Here is a 19,764-nt window from a genome sequence, read left to right on the forward strand (position 1 = left end):
ATTTTCTGTTTATTTACTCAATGTCCACATTTACACTGGCAGCTGTGTCGTTCTATACTCAACAGCAAATTTTCCAACTCTTTTTTTATTTTGGGTAACCATGCGTAAACACTTAAACCTGTGTCATAAATAATTGGCTTAATTTCAAGACACATTTTGCTGGAAATTCAAAACCCAAGGATTTGGGTACAGGAGAAGGGTAGTACATTCAAATATGTTTTTATGACACTCGGGTACATTTCCTAACAATGCAAAGAGTAATTAAGTAGTCGAAAATATTTAGATCTTGGTATTTTATTGTATTCTTACTGAAGCATGTGACTACATTTCAAGAACAGAGAGAAGACATATTTTATACATGTATTATACATAGGTGCTATTAAGGAGAGAAATGTGGTAGTCTTATGCATATAACGGTAGTGATGGTGAGTTTGCAAATTTACGGTTTCTTTTTGGAATGTAACCCTGCAATACACATCAACCTTCCTTTTAGTCATCATCCTTCCGATCTCCTCTTTCTTCCACTCAGTCGCTTTACTTCCACATCCTCTCACATTTAATGACCCTATAACTAGGGTTTGCGAGACCTTTCGGTCTCCCGCCCCACTTTCTTTGCCTTGCTGTCTCTTAGGGAGTAGAGATAGAGAGGAGAGTATCCCTAGTCCCCTCGCTCCCTCCACTTTAGTCGCCTCTTACGACACACAGCGGACCATAGTGGGAGAATTCTCTTACCTCTCACAAGGAGAGGGCCCCTCACCACAGGGCCTAAGAAAGGAGTGGAGAGGTGTTATGAAAGGATAGTGGGATTGTGGACGCGTTCTTAAGGATGGGCTGGGCACCCGTATGATGCGGCATGGGTAAACCAGCGAAAGCTGTCGGGCCCTGCTGTTGAACAAAAGAGTGTGTTGTGTCACCCTGACCTGAGTGACATGGCCGCTTTCTGGTGTCCCATTTCATCTGGAGGGACGAAAGCATGACCAACTTGGGTGCCGAGGTGCCTAACTTGTTTGGGTGTTTGGGCGATTGGGTTGGCCATGGTCCAAAAAATTTTGTGTGTTTTTTTTTGCTATTTATTTCCCTTTTATTTTCTTTGTTGTTGTATGTGTGTTTCTTGCTGTCGGTAACCCCTCTTGAGGGATATGACCAAGGTAGATAGCTAGATAGATAGAACCCTGCAATACACCAGGGTTAGCTGTATAGTTTAATTAGAAAATAAAACGTATTCAACTTTTGAATTGCCACTCGTAATACATCGTTGATCACAATTGCAAAAATTGGATGCAAGGGGAATCAAACGCGGATCGGAGCGAAGAGAGGCCCTGGTCATATCCACTAGACCAGTGTTTTTCAACCAGTGTGCACACTATTGTGCCGTGAGACCTTGTCTAGCGTGCCGCTGGAATTTGCCCAATTTTATCTTTCCCAAAAAATCAGGCCATTTTTCTGTATTTTTGCTATCTTCAGACGAGGAACTGTAATAGTCATCCTTATCAGTAGGTGGCAGTATTTTTCTATATACTTTTTATATACTAATTATTTGCTCATGAGGTAGCGCACTACATTTAATAAGTTGTTTAACAAAGCGGTTTAAGATTGCACTGTAAAAAATAAAAACATAAATAAAGCACATCATTCTTTTTTTATTTTAAGTATTATTTTCTTCTTTTTATATGCTAATTATCTGCTTATGAGGTAGTAAAATGAAATATTTGAAATAACTTCATTTTCAAACCTTTTCAACGGACGGTGCGCCTCGGAACTTTTTTTATAAATAAAAGTGTACCTTGGTTCAAAAAGGATTTAAAAACACTGCACTAGACTACTAGGAATACACATGACACATGAAAAATCGTTAGTTTTTATGTCATCTTCACACATGTTGAGGTTATTATTAGACCGGGCCGCGAGAATATTGTAAAATATTAAACCGGTCTGTAGTAAAGAAAAGGAAAATATGGTACTGTATCGCAAAGTCTTTACAAATCATACGAGATTCTGAATTGAATGAAGATAAAGGCATTGTGGGAGGTAATTCAGTTGTCCTGAAAGATATAATTAAACACATGACCGGATGTATTTAACATTTGTAACAATGTTTAGTCTGATCTAAGACGAAGTATAACAAATTTTATACGAATTTCTCCTCACTTTCTGATTTTCTTATTTCTCTAACACTTGTGTCTGGTACCTTGACTAAAAATAGTGATAATGAGATAAGACCTTTTGCCTTTTTCTACATCATCTGTGTCTTTGGTGGCCTGGTGGTTAGGACTCGGCGGTATCCGAGTTTGATCCCTGTTTGGCAGCATTGTTATGCAATTGTGATATGCGATAAATATTGACTGATCAATACTTACACAATTATGATGATACAACAGTGTAGAGTTCCAATTTTTTCTGTATGTAAGGCGCACGCTCAAACTTCTGGCCAATTTGGGGTTTTTAGGTGTGACTTATAGTCTGGAAAATACGACTTACATAGACCCCTCGCTACATCTCCCTTCGGTTATCGCTGGTTCACTGCTTTGTGGATTTTGCAGACAGCTCACGGCAAATGCTAACACGGGGGCAGGGCAAAGAGGGCTTTGTGTGTTAGGTGGGCGTGACTTTCACAATGTGCGACTATGAAAGGCTGGTGTATGCTGTCAGTAAAACGGGGGCGGGCACACAATTTCGTTGTCACAATATGTTAACCTATTTTGTAACAATGACAATAAAGGTATATTCTATTCTATTCTATTCTAAGTTGATGTGTTAACCCAAAACAAACTCAGAATCACGGCAACAGCTAGCTTTTAGCAGCTCTTCACATTGACAAGAAACTCATCGATTCATTTGGACTCTGAGGAAAGCCACAAGAGTGCAAATAAATGGTGATCACCAGAGGGTGCTCCATGGATTATTATTGGCATCAGAAGGCAATTGCAAGGCTGTAGGTCTGACCTACAGCTACTGCTAGACTAACAACACTTAAGCCACTCCTTTCGAGCCTGTGTCTCACCAATGCTAGATCAGGGTTTCTACGGGATTAAGGCAAATTGAAATTAAGACTGTTTTTGCCTTGCAAAATAAAATTCAAGACCAAGTTGAGAAGATTAACCACAAGTGAAACCCAAGAAAAAAAAAACAAAGTTTCTTTTACACAATACATTGTGCCTCGTACACATTGTGGTGCCACAAAAGTAAATCAGTGAATTATTCACAAAGAAATGATTTTAGTTCGAACAAATTTTGTTATATTTATGCGTTCACATTTTTAATATTTTCGAGAATTGGATTTAACATTTTAATGCCAAGTAAGGCCTTATTTTTTAGAATGATGAATTCAATGGCTCCGCGGGAACCCTGCAATTCATCTACCTATGAAACAGATGACCTACAGCTACAACTTGTGTTAAACCACCACAACCAGGATGGTTGTATGTTAATTGTCGCGGGGACCTGGCTCAATCCAGGGTTACCTTATACTAGAGTGCGGCTAGCCAGCCGCTCTCTAAATCGCTTTCCTTCACTGAAAAGCCCTGTTTTACTTTTGTCTAATGACAATAAACTTTCAATAGAAATTCTGTGTTCAGTGTTATTATTTGTACATCTATAGTTATTTCAGGACGTCATCTCAAGGTAATTTCGACCCTTGGGGGCTGTTACGAAGGTGCGAGTGGTTCCGGCTTCAATTAACTGCGATAACTGAGCGATTATTTTATTTCATTTTGCAGTTTAATTAACTTCTCCATTTTAAATACGCTTTTTTTTACTCGATGCTAAATCTATTCCACCCTGGTCATCCTGGAAGGGGGATTACCACTTCTTAAGGTTTCTCTTTTTCCTCACGCTGAGGTTTTGAGTTTTTCCTTGCCCGCATGTTGCTTTAAGATCAGGTAATGGTGTCATTGTAATTATGTGCAGTCTTTCGAAACATTTTTGTGATTAAGGGCTATAGAAATAAATGTGACTTTGACTTCACAGGTTTACCACCATCTCTCAAATTCGACTCCAGCTTCCCCAGCCGGGAAGTGTCAACCTCCTACTGACGTAAAGAAAAGCCACGTACGCGGCCCCGCCCAAAAATCCGACCAGAAGCGTCGCCCCGGCGATCTTGGGCGCGTTCTTGCGAGCGACTCGGAAAGCGACGGGAAGCACGGCGGAGATCAGGATGTTGTTGACGTGAGCCAAAACTCTCCTGAAGGCCGGGCGCTCCAAAACGCGCTGGTAGTAAGCCTCCAGGTTGGCGCGGCTGCCGTTGCCCCAATAACGACGGGAAAGGCCCAAAAAGGTAAGGCGGTGCAGCGTGACGGCCAGGGAGACGTCGGCCATGCTGAAGAATTGCCCGCACAGCCACGACTGTTGACTGCTTTCCTCTGGAAGACAAAAACTCACTTAAAGGAGCTGTAGTGTTCACAGATGAAATGGCCTTTAAATCAGTCATTTAAAGAGCCGGCTCATAAAGGAATTAATTGTCTGTTATAAACAACCATGATGTGACTGTCATGATTACTGATGCTAGGCACCTGAGCCTAATCCTTTGGCGCCAACTGCCTGGGACGCTGATTGGCTACCTGTCACTTTTTATACCCCCCGTCTTCCTGTCACCAGTTGTCAGTTTGTCTGCGAACCTCAGCTTACGCTTGGCAAGCTCTTCGACCCTGACTCTCTCCTGTTCTGAGTCCCGTCTGTTTCCCGGCTCCGACCCCTTTTCTGATCTCGACTACGATTTTGCTCCCCACTCCTGTCTACTGATCTGTTTTTATCCGCCCTCGACACCGCCATCGCTCGCCACGGAAATACCACTTCTGCGTCTGAGCAACCAGGTCCCCGCAACCAGCCGTCTCCGGATAGTGTGTGCAATCCTTTTCCTTCCTACCAATAAAACTAAGAGAAACGCACACAAGTGGGTCCTGTCTCCCTGCTGGTCCTGACAGTTTTCCACAGGAAAGAAAGCATTCGGAATGTTTCTTCTAGAATGTGATGTATCTTCAACGAAGCGCCGATTTTATCCTAGTCCCCTCTCAAAATGCAGATCGAGTTGAATTGCCCTGCCGTCGTCGCCTCCCTCCTTATCTACCGGGGCTTCGCTGCGTGGCGGGGATAACGGGCAAAAAAGAAATGGAAAGAGACGGGTCTACTTTTCATCATTGATGCATGTCCACTATGGGAGGGATAAACTAAAAAGAAAAATCCAGAAATCACAATGCATGGTGGACCCTTTTGACCCTGATTCCTGTTCTGATTCCCGTCTGTTTCCCAGCTCTGACCCATTTTCTGATCTTGACTACGATTTTGCTCCCCCGTCCCAGCTACTGATGTGTTTTTCCTGCCCTCGACACTGCCATCGCTCGCCACGGAAATACCACTTCCGCGTCTGAGCAACCTGCTCCCCACAACCAGCGATCTACGGATCGTGTGTACCATCCTTTCCCTTCTTCCCAATAAAACTAAGAGAAACCCACACAAGTGGGTCCTGTCTCCGTTCTGGTCTTGACAGTGACAGGTGAGTGCTCATAGAAAAAAATGAATGTTTGATATTTCATGTATTTTTGCTTATTACTCAAATACAGAGGGGTTTTTTTCATTAATTAATTTTTTTAACCGCTAGAAGGCGCTCAAGAATACACACTGCCCCTTCAAACACACGCATCTTTCCCTACTGTCAACCTTTTTTTTTTTTAAGTACCTGGTGTTTCTTCCTGCCGCCTCTGCAGCTCTGTCTCAACCTGATCCATCACCTTCTCCAGTTCATCCAGAAGCTTCTTCAGGTACTTCATGTTGTCGTGGTCAAATAATTTGGACTGCAAAGATCGAGCCAATGAATATATTAATTGTGATGCATCCAACAATTACATTGTTATTAGGACTCACTTTTAAGCGCCTCTGTTTGGCTATGTAAGCATCTTTGAGTTCTGGGTTCTCCTCTGCTAGTTTCTTCAGCTCTGATTCTGTGTTGAGGATTTGCGCTGTTAAGACAAAAAAAAACAACAACAAAAATTGCATTAAGGATCTAACTTTGTTAATTGGCTTCTTAATTAGCAATTTCGAGCCTTGATTTTTGTGAGCCGGCTAGATTTTCTTGTGCGCGGAAAAGCTCTGGGTAGTGCGCAATTGCGCACACACGCGGCTTAGAGGGAACATTGGTCCTGACCCACTAGTTAAGAAATACTGCTTTTAAGCGAAAACATAACATAAATTGGGAGCCCCTGTACTAAATGAGTTGAGTTTGATTAATAATCATTTCATTTGTTTACAGTGAAATACAGTATGATCCTTGTAAAACCTGAGTAAATGACTCAAATGAGAGCACTTACACCTTATACTTGTGGCAGCATAGGCCGGTATATGCGAGTCTACAGTGACCTCGGGGTGCAGGATGCAGCCGTGTGTGTATGCGTCCATCTGCAGAGAGTCCAAAAGCTCTCTGTAGTGTTGCACTCGGAGGTAGTATGTGCTTCCCTCTTCTGGTATCAGCCTAGGAGTGCCCTCTGCAGGTCAACAATAGGACAGGGGAATACATGAGCATTTTCTTATACGTATATTCATTTTAATGTCAAAGTATGGATGTGCATTTGAAAACTAGTCTCGGGATATGACAAAGCGATTGATAGCAACAAAGTATTGCTACTTCTACACAAAACAAATTTTTATACATAAATGCTTGGAATCTTTCTTACAAATCATCAATATTTTAATGTGGCAGCAGGGGACTAATTATCGGGTATATTTTTCTTATCAGACAGAAAACTGTGATGTTATATTAGGCGGTTAGAAGTCCGATAATTGTCAGCCCGATAATTAGCGTGTATCCCTCATTAGTTAGTAACTAGCGTCGGCATGTTCTAAGCCATCTGAAATGTCTTTTTTTTTTTTTTTTTAAATAAGCCGCATCGTATTGTATGCAGGGTTGGGTAGGGTTACTTTAACTGGATTACTTTCAATTACTTTTGGATTATTCCAATACCAAATATGCTAATAAAAGACAAAATAAACTGAATACGAATAAAATGATGACTCACAACATGTGGTAAGCTTTCTCTCCTGGCTTTGATCTCCGGCAAAACGAACATAAAATGCGACAGAAACAAAATGAAAATAAATCCAGCTTGCCAACATCATTTTTGCCGTTCCATGTATTCCGTTACTCCCCAAGCCTGCACAAAATTGAGTCATTTTATTCATATTTAGTTTCTTTTGTCTTTTATGAGCATATTTGGTATTGGAGTAATCCAAAAGTAATTGAAAGTAATCAAGTTAAAGTAACCCTACCCAACCCTGATTGTATGTTGTTGAATAGAATAGAATGCCTTTCTTATCATTACACAAAGTGTCAATGCAATTCAAAGCTGCCCCATATACTGTAGTGCACATATACGCATACAATTTAAAGTGACATAGGATTTAAAAAGTAACATTGAATTTAAAAGTAGTGCAAAAATAGTAGAGCAATTAGAAATGTAGAAAAAAGGAAGGTGTCACTGTTGCCATGGCGCCCAATTGGCCCCGCCCGTGTGGCTCAAGCTGCGGCTTATTGACAGATTGGCTTTCTGTCTATTTAAGCTCAGCGCTCACTCTTCCTTTGTTAGCCCGTCAACGATCCTCTGCCCCGCAAGACGTGGGTTCTGACTCGGTCCTGTGCTCATGTTGGTATTTCCTGTCCGGTATTGTTCCCGTTTATTTTGTACAGTTTAATATCGGTTTCAAGTTTCGTTCCTGTGTATTTTTGTCCTGTTTATTATTCTCTCCAGTTGTCGTTCCCGTCTAGTTTGTCCTGTTTAATTTTGATATCCTGTTTCATTATCAACCCTGTCTGTCCCATCCTGTCCGGTATCGACCCCATCTGTCTGATATCTGCTCGGGTAATTGGAATCGATCTCGTCGGTCTCTAGCTGGCTGTCTTTCCACGCCAGACCGCTGCCTAACGTGCATGACTCCCCATTTCCCGTAAAATAAAAGCCTGTGTGAGAAACTTCACGCATTTGGGTCCTGATTCTGTTCCAGTTCATGACAAAAGGACTTTTAGTCAAGAATTTACAGGATTGTGAGAAATGAAGTGAAACCTTTCAGTGACTTGGCTAAATCCTACCATTGTTTTCTCACCGTCTGTGAAGTTGTGCTCAATGTAGTCCATGATCTGGGTGGGCTCACAGATGACACTGTCCCCATGGACCAGGACGGGCACCTCACCGGTCGGGTTGAGACGCATGAACCACGGCTCGTTGTGCTCGCTCAGAGGTAAGCTCACATCGTACTCTTCGCATCGCAAACCTTTCTCTGCGATGGCCAGACGCACCTCGGGAAACATTTTAAGGCAGGGGTGTCAAACACAATTTAGCCCGGGGTTCATTTGTTAGAAAAAAAACAACTCTGTCATGGTTGCCATGGCACCCAATTGGCCCCGCCCGTGGGGCGCCAGCTGCGGCTCATTGACAGATTGGCTTTCCGTCTATTTAGGCGCAGTGCTCTCACTCTTCGTTTGTCGGTCCGTCAACGAACCTTTGCCCCGCAAGACAAAAGTTTTGACTCGGTCCCGTTTTCCTGTTGGCATTTCCTGTCCGGTATTGTTCCCGTTTATTTTTTGTCCCGTGTAAAATCGGTTTCCAGTTTCGTTCCCGTCTATTTTTGTCCTGTTTATTATTCTCTACAGTTTTTGTTCCCGTCTGGTTTGTCCTGTTTTATTTTGATATCCTGTTTCATTATCATTCCTGTCTGTCCTGTCCGGTGTCGACCCCATCCGTCTGATATCTGCTCGGGCAATTGGTATCGATCTCGTCAGCCTCTGGCTTCCCATCATTTCACGCCAGACTGCTGCCTAACGTGCATGAGTCCCCATTTCTCGTAAAATAAAAGGCTTGTGTGAGAAACGTCACGCGTTTGGGTCCTGTTCTGGTTCATGAAAAACTCTTACTCTGTACTAGTAGATTAATGGCTTAAATAGTGTGCCTTAGCTGGAGGGATGAGGATATTTTGGATAGTGATGTGTGGTTTGCAAATGGATCCGGCCAAACTCACTATTAGGTTCAGGGGGCAATTACTTTCACACATAGGACCAAATAGGTTTTGATGTTATTTTGGTGCCTTGATTAGTAAATGGTCTACATTTATATAGTGCTTTTCAAGTCACTGAAGACCTCCAAAACCGCTTTACAATGTGCTTTACGTCAAGGTTAAATTTTGAGTTTGTATTAAGATAAAGACAAGAACACACTTTGAGTCGGAGATTTAGGTTTTTGATAACCCTTCCATCGGAGGCGTGTGCTTCCAGAATTGGCTCAGGAAGGAAAAACACGCTCTGCCTATGGCTAGAGGCTCATTTATTGGAAAGCACAGGCATAGAACAAACCATCTGATTGGCTTAAGTGAGGTCTTATGAATACAAGAAAAGAATCTGATTGGTTTAGAACAGAAACACGTGTTTAAATGAAGTGAATAATGCTGGTTCCTAGATGGCGTGTGAGCATATTAAATGAGCAGTAAGGAAAGTGAAATTTTGTCACGCAAAAGATACAATGTGAAACTAAGAGATTTGGGATTTGAGCAGACTTCCCGGCACTTAAGTGAAGGTCATCTTGATTAATAGTTAGCGGGCCCCAAGAAGATACAATTGTAAGCTTTTCCCAGCACCGAAACGAAGGCCATCTTGATTAATGGTTAGAAGGCCCCAAGAGGATAGATAGATGTCTAGATAGATACTTTATTCATCCCCGTAGAAAAATTCACACTTACAGCAGTATTCTTGTGTTGAAAAATAATAAAATAAAGATATAGAATACAAAAATACCCGATATAACGTTTTGCTATAGAGTATTTAAATAGTGCTACAGAAAATAGAATTATTGGCTTCGTTAAGGTACTTTTGAGGATAACATACAAAGGCACATTCAAACTATAATCAAACTATAATTTCCCTTACATTTTACACGTATGCATTCACACACACGCTCCCACACCGACAGCCATGCAAGAAGCCTACCTGCTTCTCAGGGGAATTAGGGGTTCAGTGTCAATGTATTTTACATTTATTTTAAGAATCATTTTAAAGCAAATTAAGTAAAACAATGTTAGAATTTTTTTCTCGTTTGTACTAATCATTTAAGTTTTATTGTTCTTATTTTACGAAGGAAAAGGGGTAAAAATGTAGTAAAGCTGATACACATTCCCAAAAAGTCACTAAATATTATTTTTACAATTTATTAACTTGAATCCTAAAAAAAAATGACACACATGAATGGAATCAACATCTCAAAACAGCGTTTTGTATTTCTTTGGGCTGTCTCTGTTATATTAAAATGAGTTTGATGATCTTAAACCTTTGTGAGTGCTAAATATGCAAAAACCACAGAATTCAGGAAGGGGGTACACAGAAATGTTTATATTGAAAGCTGAAAAGGTTAAATGGCACTAGTAAGCTTTATTAAACGTTTTTAATGATTATCTGGAGCAAGGGTAGGTAAACATTTTGAGTTAGGGGCCAAATTGAGTGAAATAATTTGGCAGTGCAGTCACTCTCCCTAAAATAGCTTTATATGTTGTCGAATTATATAGTTTTTGATATCTGCCGGTACAGTCTTGAATCAGATACCTCAGCAATATATTAGGGGGAAAAAGATCATGAAGGCTCTGTTCAGTTTGTATTCCTCCTTGTGGTTTTTACCATTGCAACAGCAACATCTATTGGTCAAATATTACACACTGTTCCTTTAAAGAAATGTTTTAACTAGTTTGCCACTTTGCATCTCCTGTGAAGTTATCTTATGACACTAGATGACACTAATTAGAAAAATGGCCGCCCTCTGAGATGAACAATGTCATATCAACATGAGATTGTGTCACTCGTATGGCTTTGATGTCAGTATTACACATCTTAGAATAACAGAACCCTGTTTTGAACATAAATTGCCAGGACTCGAGTGCAAAATGAACCGGTGACATCACCCAGGCGTCGTAAACACAACACGGGCGTCTCCAATGGAGAGCTGTCCTTGGACGTGTGGTGCTGAACCTTCTTACCTTTTGTGAATTAAACGACTGCGTCCAGTGATAAAGAGTGAGTTTTTCTTGGTTTGCTACGGCGACGGTATCACACGGCTCGCCCGTGTCCTCTGCGGTCTCATCTTGACGCTGCGTGATGTTTTCAGCCTCCATCTTTTCGCTGCGGGGAGGGGACGAATGAGGAAGAGCAGGCGACTGTGCAAGTTGACTCAAGACGGCTCCTGCTGGAAGAGGGTGTTATTACTTCCAAATTATCCTTTATATTCTAAATGGTAGGCTGTAGGTGGGGTACATACTTTGTGGTGTCCTTCAAAAGGTTGAGAGTTAAATATTTTCTCTATTAAGTGTGTGTTAACAATGCCCAACCGTGATCTTACCTTCATCAAAGCTGTTCAGGCAGAACACAGTAGGTCTGAGGAATGAGGGGTAGAGGAGTGCTGGAGAGTGACGTCATGCTAGTCCCCGCAGGGTTTTTATGTTTCTAATAAGAGACCTTCATGTAATTCCAAAACCAATATAAAAATATATTTTTTTCCCAGCGCGTCTAAGAAAAGCTTGTACATGCAGACACATCATGAATGAGCTGATAGAGGCTGCAAAGATAGTGGCCGCATGTAAAAAAAGAAATATGCATATGCATCATGAACGGCTGACAGTACCCTTACTGGGTGATGAAGAGGCACAACCAAGTAGCTGGCATTGTATACAGGAACATCTAGAAGTATAGAAGTACCCAAATCCTGGTGGGCCATACCACAGAAGGTCGCCAAAATCCTGTGGGACTTCAGCTTCCAGACCGAAAAGTAGCTCCTGGCTAACCAACCGGATGTAGTGGTGGTGAACAAAGAGCAGAAGAGGCTGGTGATAATAGAAGATAAGAGAAGAAGGAACCCGAGAAACTGTAGAAGTACCAAATGTCGAAAGACCAACTGGAGCTGATGTGGAAGGTCAAGGCCAGCATGGTCCTCGTTTTAGTGGGGGGAACTTGGGGCAGTAACCCCCAAATTGGAAGAGTGACTCCAAGAGATTGAAGGAACAACATGAGAAACAGTCCTAGGAGAACCCTTACTGGGTGATGAAGAGGCAAAACCAAGTGGCTGGGATAGTATACAGGAACATCTAGAAGTACCCAAATCCTGGTGGGCCATACCACAGAAGGTCACTGAGATCCTGTGGGACTTCAGCTTCCAGACTGACAAGTAGCTCCTGGCTAACCAACCGGACGTAGTGGTGGTGGACAAAGAGCAGAAGAGGCTGGTGATAATAGAAGATAAGAGAAGAAGGAACCTGAGAAACTGTAGAAGTACCAAATGTCGAAAGGCCAGCTGGAACTGATGGGGAAGGTCAAGGCCAGCATGGTCCCCATGGTAGTGGGGGAACTTGGAGCAGAAACCCCCAAATTGGAAGAGTGGCTCCAAGACATCGCAGGAACAACATGAGAAACAGTCCTAGGAACAGCTGAGCTACTGCACACAACCCTCAAACTCCCAGGGTCCTGCTAGAGGACCACAGTCTGAAGATGCCACAGAGACCACCCCACCTGGGGTGACGAGATTTTATTTATATGTAAGTATTTGTATCACACGTGTTTTAAATAGCAGCACGGCGGTGCAGTGGTTAGCGCATGTGCTGCACACTTCTGAGGTTGTGAGATCGAACCTTCATGTGTGGAGTTTGCAAGTTCTCCCCGTGCTTGCGTGGGTTTCCTCCCACATCCCAAAAACATGCATGTTAGGTTTATTGACCGGACCCTAATGACGATAAGCGGTGCAGATAATGGATGGATGGATGTTTTATATATTTTTGGGAATATTTTAGAATCATATATACTGTATTAAAATTTCATACAGTATGACTCCTTATTGTTTTACACAAACAACGCAATGTTCTGATTCAAATTGTTTTTGTGCTTTTCAAATAAAATTAACTTTTATACAGCTCAGATTTTTGGATAAACTAACCAATGCAAAGCCTTCACGTACCCCCATTAACGAACTCTTTTGCAATAATATCATTTTACGTGGGCAGCACGGCAGTGCATGTGCGGCACAGTTCATGTCCTGGGAACCTGCGTGGGTTCAAATCCAGCTCCAGACTTCCTGTGCGGAGTTTGTATGTTCTCCCTGTGCTTGCGTGGGTTTCCTCCGGGCACTCCGGTTTCCTCCCACATTCCAAAAACATGCATTTCAGGTGAATTGGTTGGTCCAAATTGTCCCTAGGTTTAAATGAGCGAGTGAGTTGTCTGTCCCCGTGTGCCCTGCGATTGGCTGGCAACCAGTTCAGGGTGTCCCCTGCCCACTGCCCGATGATTGCTGGGATGGGCTCCAGCACCCCTGCGACCCTACTGAGGATAAGCGGTACAGCTGATGAGATGAGATGAGATTATTTTACGTGTTAAATGATTAATAACAACATCGCATCACCCTCCTATTGAAGTCTAGTGCTTTATATTGGCCCACCTATAATGTTGAACTGCTCCATTGCCTCTTTGAGTTTGTTTGGAGTGGGATTTTATTTTATTTTTCTATCTAAATTTGTTGAAAACCCAATAATCGAAACATTTTCCGCGCCATTACTTTTAAATGACGTTTCAGGAGTGACTAGAACTTAAGGGCGTGCACTAAATAATTATGACACTAGATAGCGCTGTTGCAAGCTGTTTGGCGCCTATGTGCACTAGACTTTTTGAAACCATGTAATACAAGTTATTACTTTAACCATAGTCATAAGTAATATTTTAAAAGACACGTATAAAGATTCTAAATGTGAAATCGAAGTCAATCTTCGTGGAAGAGGCACCGAAGCATCGGTGACGGGTGGGCGGGGATTTGTCGGTGACGTCACGTGCCACCGACACTGAGGGTTATCTCTCGATCGCTCTCTTCCTCTCTCTCCAGCAATGATCAGTGGGCGAGCGATAGGGATTCAAGCTCGTTTTAAGAGAGCCGGCTTTTTCGGCTCAACTCACCGACTCTTTCAGCTGACAAACGGCTCTTCCGATTCTTTTTTTATTTTATTTTTTTATGATGATAGTACCAATAATTAGGAAAGAATGTCATCGTAATAATTGACTTTGAAAATGTATTCTATTATGTTATAATAACCTTTATTGTTTCAATAAAAAAAACTTTTATCTCATTTAAACTTACAAAATGTTTTAAGTAGGATTGGTGACTCCTAATCTTGACATGGCCATATCGGACCTCAAAAAATCATATTTGGAGTCGTTAAAATTAAAAGCTTCATGCAGTCTAAGCCTTATAAGGAAGACAACACACACATATATATATATATATATATATATATTGCTGTTGCTGATCCCATAAGCATGGCTGACCCCACTTATTGACCAGTCACAAATGCTTTCAAGAGAGAGAGAGTAAACAGAAGAGAAAGAAAGAAACATAAAAAGAAGGAGAAAAAGAGACATAGAAAGACAGGGGGAAACAGATAGGGAGACAGATATAAGGCAAAAGAGAGAGAGGGAGACAAAGAGAGAGAAAAATTGAGAAAGACAAGAGAGAGAGACGAAGGAGAATAGGAGAAAGAAATAAGGAGAGAGAGGAGAAAGAAACAGTAAGAGAATGACAATGAGAGAAAGAGAGAGAATGAAAGGAAGAGAAAAAAAAGAAACATAAAAAGAGGGAGATAAAGCAAAGAGAGGGAAACAGATAGACAGATATGAAGCAAAAGGGAGAGAGAGAGAACAAGAGATTAAAGAGGACGGGAGAGAGCGAGAAAGAAAGCAAAAAAGAGGAGATAAATAGAGAAAGAGAGGGAAGGAGAAAGAGAAATAAAGTAAGAAAGAGAAAGGAAATAAATGGAGATAAACAAAAGGAGATAGAGAAAGAAATAGACAAAATGGGAGAGAAAGATAATAAGAAAGAGAAAGAAATATAGAGAAAGGAAGAAAGAAAAAGTCAGAAAGATGGAAAGAAAGACATAAAGAAACGTAGAGAGAGAATGAGAGAAAAATAGAGAAAAGACGAGAAAGACAAAGAATGAAAAGGAGAGAGATAAGTAGAAAAAGAGAGAGGAGAAAGAATCAGTAAGAGAATGAAAATGAGGGGGAGAATAAGAGAAAGAGACGAAGATAGAAAGAGACAGATCAAGACAGAGAAAGGAGAGCAGTAGAAAGGGAAAGTAAAATAATGTGAAAGAGTGAGAGAAAGAGAGATGATGAGGAGAAAGGAGATAGAAAGAAATAGAGAAAGAGAGAGTAAAGAGAGGGAGGGAGAGAAATAAAGCAAAATAGAGGCAGAGAGAAAGAGAAAGGAAAGAAAATGTGATAGTGAGAAAAGAGGAAATAAATATAAATAAATAGAGAAAGAAAGAGGGAGGGAGAATGACAGAGAAATAAAGTACAAAAGAGAGAATAGAAATAAAAGGAGATACAGGTTGGGGAGGAATGGAAAGAGGGAGACAAAGAAAATAAATATGAGGCAAAGAGAAAGGAAAGAAAATGTGATAGTGAGAAAAGAGGAGATAAATATAAAATAAATAGAGAAAGAGAGAGGGAGGGAGAAGGACAGAGAAATAATAATAATAATAATAATAATAATTTCCTTGTATTGTCATTCTGTGTAACAATGTACACAGAACGAAATGTCGATTGCATCTGACCCGATGCAGCCGCAGCCAAGAGAGGGCGCCGCCGACCACTTTTTAAGTCTTAGGAATGACTCGGCCGGGGCGCGAACCCGAACCTCCCAGTCTCAAAGCGGGCGCCTTACCATCTAGGCTAAAAGGAGATAGTTAGAAAAAAGGGGATAAAGGAATAGAGAAAATGTGAGAAAAATATAGGGTAAAGGAGAAAGCTAAAGTGAGAAAGATGGAAAGAAACGGGGGGGGGGAGAGAGGGCGGGGGCGTTTCGAAGTGATCCGAATCCCTCTTCGTTCAGAGTCGGCTCCTAGAGCCGTTTCGTTCTCGAGCGACCCATTAGCAACATCAACTGTCAGTGGGCGAGAGTGGGGGCAGAAGAGGCACATTCAACGAACGAGCTGGCAAACGACGCCCACCCCTTCATACCTTTTCACTCCCGACGCCCGTATCAAATGTATTTATAGCTCGTATATCATGAGAGGAAGACTCACTCGGTCGCCATCACCCTCTCTCTTTTCTCCCCCGCCAGTCCTCCTCACCCCTCGGTCCGCTCGCCGTTCCTCGCCCCTTCCCCACTTTGGCGTCTGAATGACGGGCGGAAGGTTCGACTTCGACGACGGCGGCACCTACTGCGGCGGGTGGGAGGATGGCAAAGCCCACGGCCACGGCATCTGCACCGGCCCCAAAGGCCAAGGCGAGTACGCGGGTTCCTGGTCCCACGGCTTCGAGATCGTCGGCGTCTACACCTGGCCCAGCGGGAACACCTTCAAGGGCTACTGGTCCCAGGGCAAGAGACACGGCCTGGGCGTGGAGAACAAGGGCAAGTGGATCTACCGCGGGGAGTGGAGCCACGGCTTCAAGGGCCGCTACGGAGTCCGACAGAACCACAACACGCCCGCCAGGTACGACGGCACCTGGAGCAACGGCCTCCAAGATGGATACGGCGTCGAAACCTACGGCGACGGAGGTGAGAGGCAACGTGTTGCGCCCGGTGACGCTCGGATTTACGAGATGTGCTTGAACGCAGCGATTTTGGTGGGGTGTGCGAGCATTAATACCAAGTACTGGGTTAGTATTGGTACCAGGGTTGGGTAGGTGTACTTTAACTTGATTACTTTCAATTACTTTTGGATTACTGTCAGGGTTTCAATGTAAATCTCTTGAATTTCTGTCTTAAGGTAATTAGCTTGTTTTTATATTACTAAATATAAAAACAATGTTTCTCATACACACACACACACATAAAGTAACGTTTCAATAATGAGTGTAATTATATCTCTTGTACGTTTATCAATCTTGTATTCTTTTGTTTTGAAATTAAACTATATACATGTATTTTATCTGTGGAAATATAGCCATAAAACAGTCTTAATAATGATCATCTCTTACAATTACTCCAATACCATATATGCTAATAAAAGACAAAAGAAACTAAATATGAATCAAATGATGACTCACAACATGTGGTAAGCTTTTTTCTCCTGGCTTTGATCTCTGGCAAAACGAACATAAAATGCGACAGAAACAAAATGAAAATCAATCCAAACAGCTTGCCAACATCATTTTTGCCGTTCCATGTGTTCCGTTACTCCCCAAGCCTGCACAAAATTGAGTCATTGTATTCCTATTTAGTTTCTTTTGTCTTTTATTAGCATATTTGGTATTGGAGTCATCCAAAAGTCATTGAAAGTAATCCAGTTAAAGTAACCCTACCGAACCCTGATTGGTACTAGTGCTTCAACTAGCATACCTATCAACCTGTACGTTTTTTGCCGTACAAAGTAGGTTTATGATGGATTTTAAGACGTACAAGAAAATCTGTACGGAAAAACGCAAATTTGTCAATGATGGGTACCATCCGGTATACACCGACTATCACCAAACGGCAAAACAATCAAGTCAAATTTGTTTATATTGCCCTTAATCACAAAAATGTCTCAAAGGACTGCAGAGGATTACCCCTGCTCTCAAGAATAATTTTTTAGTTCAAACCATCTGGTTCAAAATTCATAACACCAAGGTGTTATCGCTTATACTTTCTGTCTGATCCTTTTTGTTTTACTTGTACTTTTTTGCAAGAGCAAGTGCACTCGCTTTTCCAACTGAATTACAATCAAGTCAAAGGAGTTCGCCGCAGTATCCTCTATCTCGGTATGGTTTTTTTTTTTCTTTCCGTTGCAAACAATGCAAGCGGTTTGATGTAGTGAAAGAAAGTCCGTCTCTTTTTTTCGGCTCAACTCATTAAAAAGAGCCGGCTCTCGAACGGCTCACTTGCTTTGATGCATTATATTCCGAATGATGATGATGTATAAAGAAGTTAAGAAAAAAGGAAGTATAAAAGGAGAAAATGAAAAAAGACAGGTTTGTGGTGATCCCTTTTATCAGTATATTACCAACAATAATTGAATGCAGAAAATGAATTCATAATTTGAATAAGAAAATGTTTTATTCTACTTAATTCTATTTGCATGTATTTTTTCCTTCTACAGTGAACGTCCAAGCGACTTCAATTTTGAACTTTTTTTATAATAAACCTCATTCCTGTCGAGCCACTCAGTATCCCACGACAAAATGTTAATGAACAATATATATGATATAACGAAACACATGTACACTATAACATGTTAAACTACTTAAATAAACACGTTTGAAAAAAAAAAAGATGATTTTGTAAGGGAAAATACGATAGTTTGAAAGGGCATGGAGCCCTGGAGCGCGACAGGTATGCTAATTTAATAGTCGACTAGTCACCCAAACAGACTCGTCGAATAATCTGAAAATTATTCATTTTTCTTAAATTAAATCATCTGAAAACTGGAATTAAATTGTGAAAAATTACAAAAGAAAAAAGAAAAATGATAACATTGAAGAATACACAATTTTATTGAATTGTTGTAAAATAAATGAATAAAAATCAAATGTTTCCTTAGTGCAGTGGTTAGCACATTCGCCTAGCATGGCAAAGGTCCATGGTTTAAGACCATGCGGAAACACATGTTGGCCTGGAGAGGGATGGGTGCCGCCAGGCTTTACTTGCCCATGACATGGTCAAGGGTGCTCGGTTAAGGGATCCAACCAACTGACAAAGCCAAACCGACACATGAGAGAGAGAGGGAGAGAGAAAGACATGAGAGAGAGAGACATGAGAGAGAGAGAGAGAGGGATAGAAAGAAAGACATGAGAGAAAGAGAAAGAGAAAGACATGAGAGAGAAAGAGAAAGACATGAGAAACGGAGCGAGAAATAAACGAGAGAAATACATGAGAGAGAGAAAGACACGAGAGAGAGAAAGACATGAGAGAGAGAAAGACATGAGAGAGAGAAAGAGAGAAATAGACATGAGAGAGAGAGAGAGATAGAAAGACAAGAGAGAGAAAGCGAAAGACAAGAGAGAGAAAGCGAAAGACATGAGAGAGAGGAGAGAGAGAGAAAGATATTGGAGAGAAAGACATGAGAGAGAGATAGAAAGAGAAAGACATGAGAGAGAGAGAGATAGAAAGAGAAAGACATGAGAGAGAGAGAGATAGAAAGAGAAAGACATGAGAGAGAGAAAGACATGAGAAACAGAGCGAGAAATACACGAGAGAGAGAGAAAGACATGAGAGAGAGAGAAATAGACATGAGAGAGAGAGAAATAGACATGAGAGAGAGAGAAATAGACATGAGAGAGAGAGAAATAGACATGAGAGAGAGAGAGAGAGGAGACATGAGAAAAGGAGAAAGACATGAGAGAGATAGAAAGACATCCAGAAATAAACATCCGTCTATTGTTTGAGGGACAGGCAAATTCAATAAAAATTTAAATAAAGTTTTGTACAAGGTGATGCTCAAAATTTCTTAACAAAATGATTTATCCCCTGTTTATAGAGTTAGGGTCAGTACTATTGGCACACACACCGCTGCCCATCAATGCCAAAGTCCAGCTCATCCATAGAGAACAGGAATAAGCTTTACACCAAAAACAACGGCGGCCAGATGATGAAAGTGCTGTATCTAAATCCAATCAGGAAGCTTCTCCTGCTACTGGTCACCATAGAAACCAGTGCTATTTGTTTCGTGAGGGAGCAAAACCCCCACCCGAAAAAACAGCCTGTACAGGGATAGGCATTGCGAGGATGTACTTGCCCAAGGCACACCACAGGAAGTGGTTAAGGGATCTATGAACCTGTAAACCAAGGGTTGGGA

General features: G+C 41.5%; 2 protein-coding genes and 1 long non-coding RNA gene across 3 annotated transcripts in view; 2 read left to right on the forward strand and 1 right to left on the reverse strand.

Moving 5' to 3' along the window:
* LOC148348732 (uncharacterized) overlaps positions 1–5,462 on the forward strand; it is a 70,698-nt gene extending 65,236 nt beyond the window's left edge. The window contains exon 4 of the long non-coding RNA XR_015847614.1: positions 3,967–5,462. This is a non-coding gene — a long non-coding RNA (uncharacterized LOC148348732). The remainder of the gene's footprint in view (positions 1–3,966) is intronic.
* Positions 3,831–16,314, reverse strand: gdap1 (ganglioside induced differentiation associated protein 1). Its single transcript, XM_088322308.1, has 7 exons — positions 16,211–16,314; positions 10,996–11,201; positions 8,086–8,278; positions 6,300–6,473; positions 5,857–5,951; positions 5,672–5,786; positions 3,831–4,358 (listed from the first exon to the last, which is right to left on the reverse strand). The coding sequence occupies exons 2-7, from the start codon at positions 11,128–11,130 to the stop codon at positions 3,982–3,984; spliced, it is 1,089 nt and encodes a 362-aa protein (XP_088178434.1). The 5' UTR covers positions 11,131–11,201; positions 16,211–16,314; the 3' UTR covers positions 3,831–3,981.
* The window catches only part of jph1a (junctophilin 1a), a 71,700-nt gene continuing 63,112 nt past the window's right edge, over positions 11,177–19,764 (forward strand). The window contains exons 1-2 of the mRNA XM_088322307.1: positions 11,177–12,543; positions 16,110–16,547. Of these exons, the coding sequence (XP_088178433.1) occupies positions 16,169–16,547 (379 nt within the window). The 5' untranslated portion in view covers positions 11,177–12,543; positions 16,110–16,168. The remainder of the gene's footprint in view (positions 12,544–16,109; positions 16,548–19,764) is intronic.

This window comes from Urocampus carinirostris, chromosome 18, assembly GCF_059441175.1.
Source record: "Urocampus carinirostris isolate Australia breed hairy pipefish chromosome 18, RoL_Ucar_1.0, whole genome shotgun sequence".
NCBI classification, from domain to species: Eukaryota; Metazoa; Chordata; class Actinopteri; order Syngnathiformes; family Syngnathidae; genus Urocampus; species Urocampus carinirostris.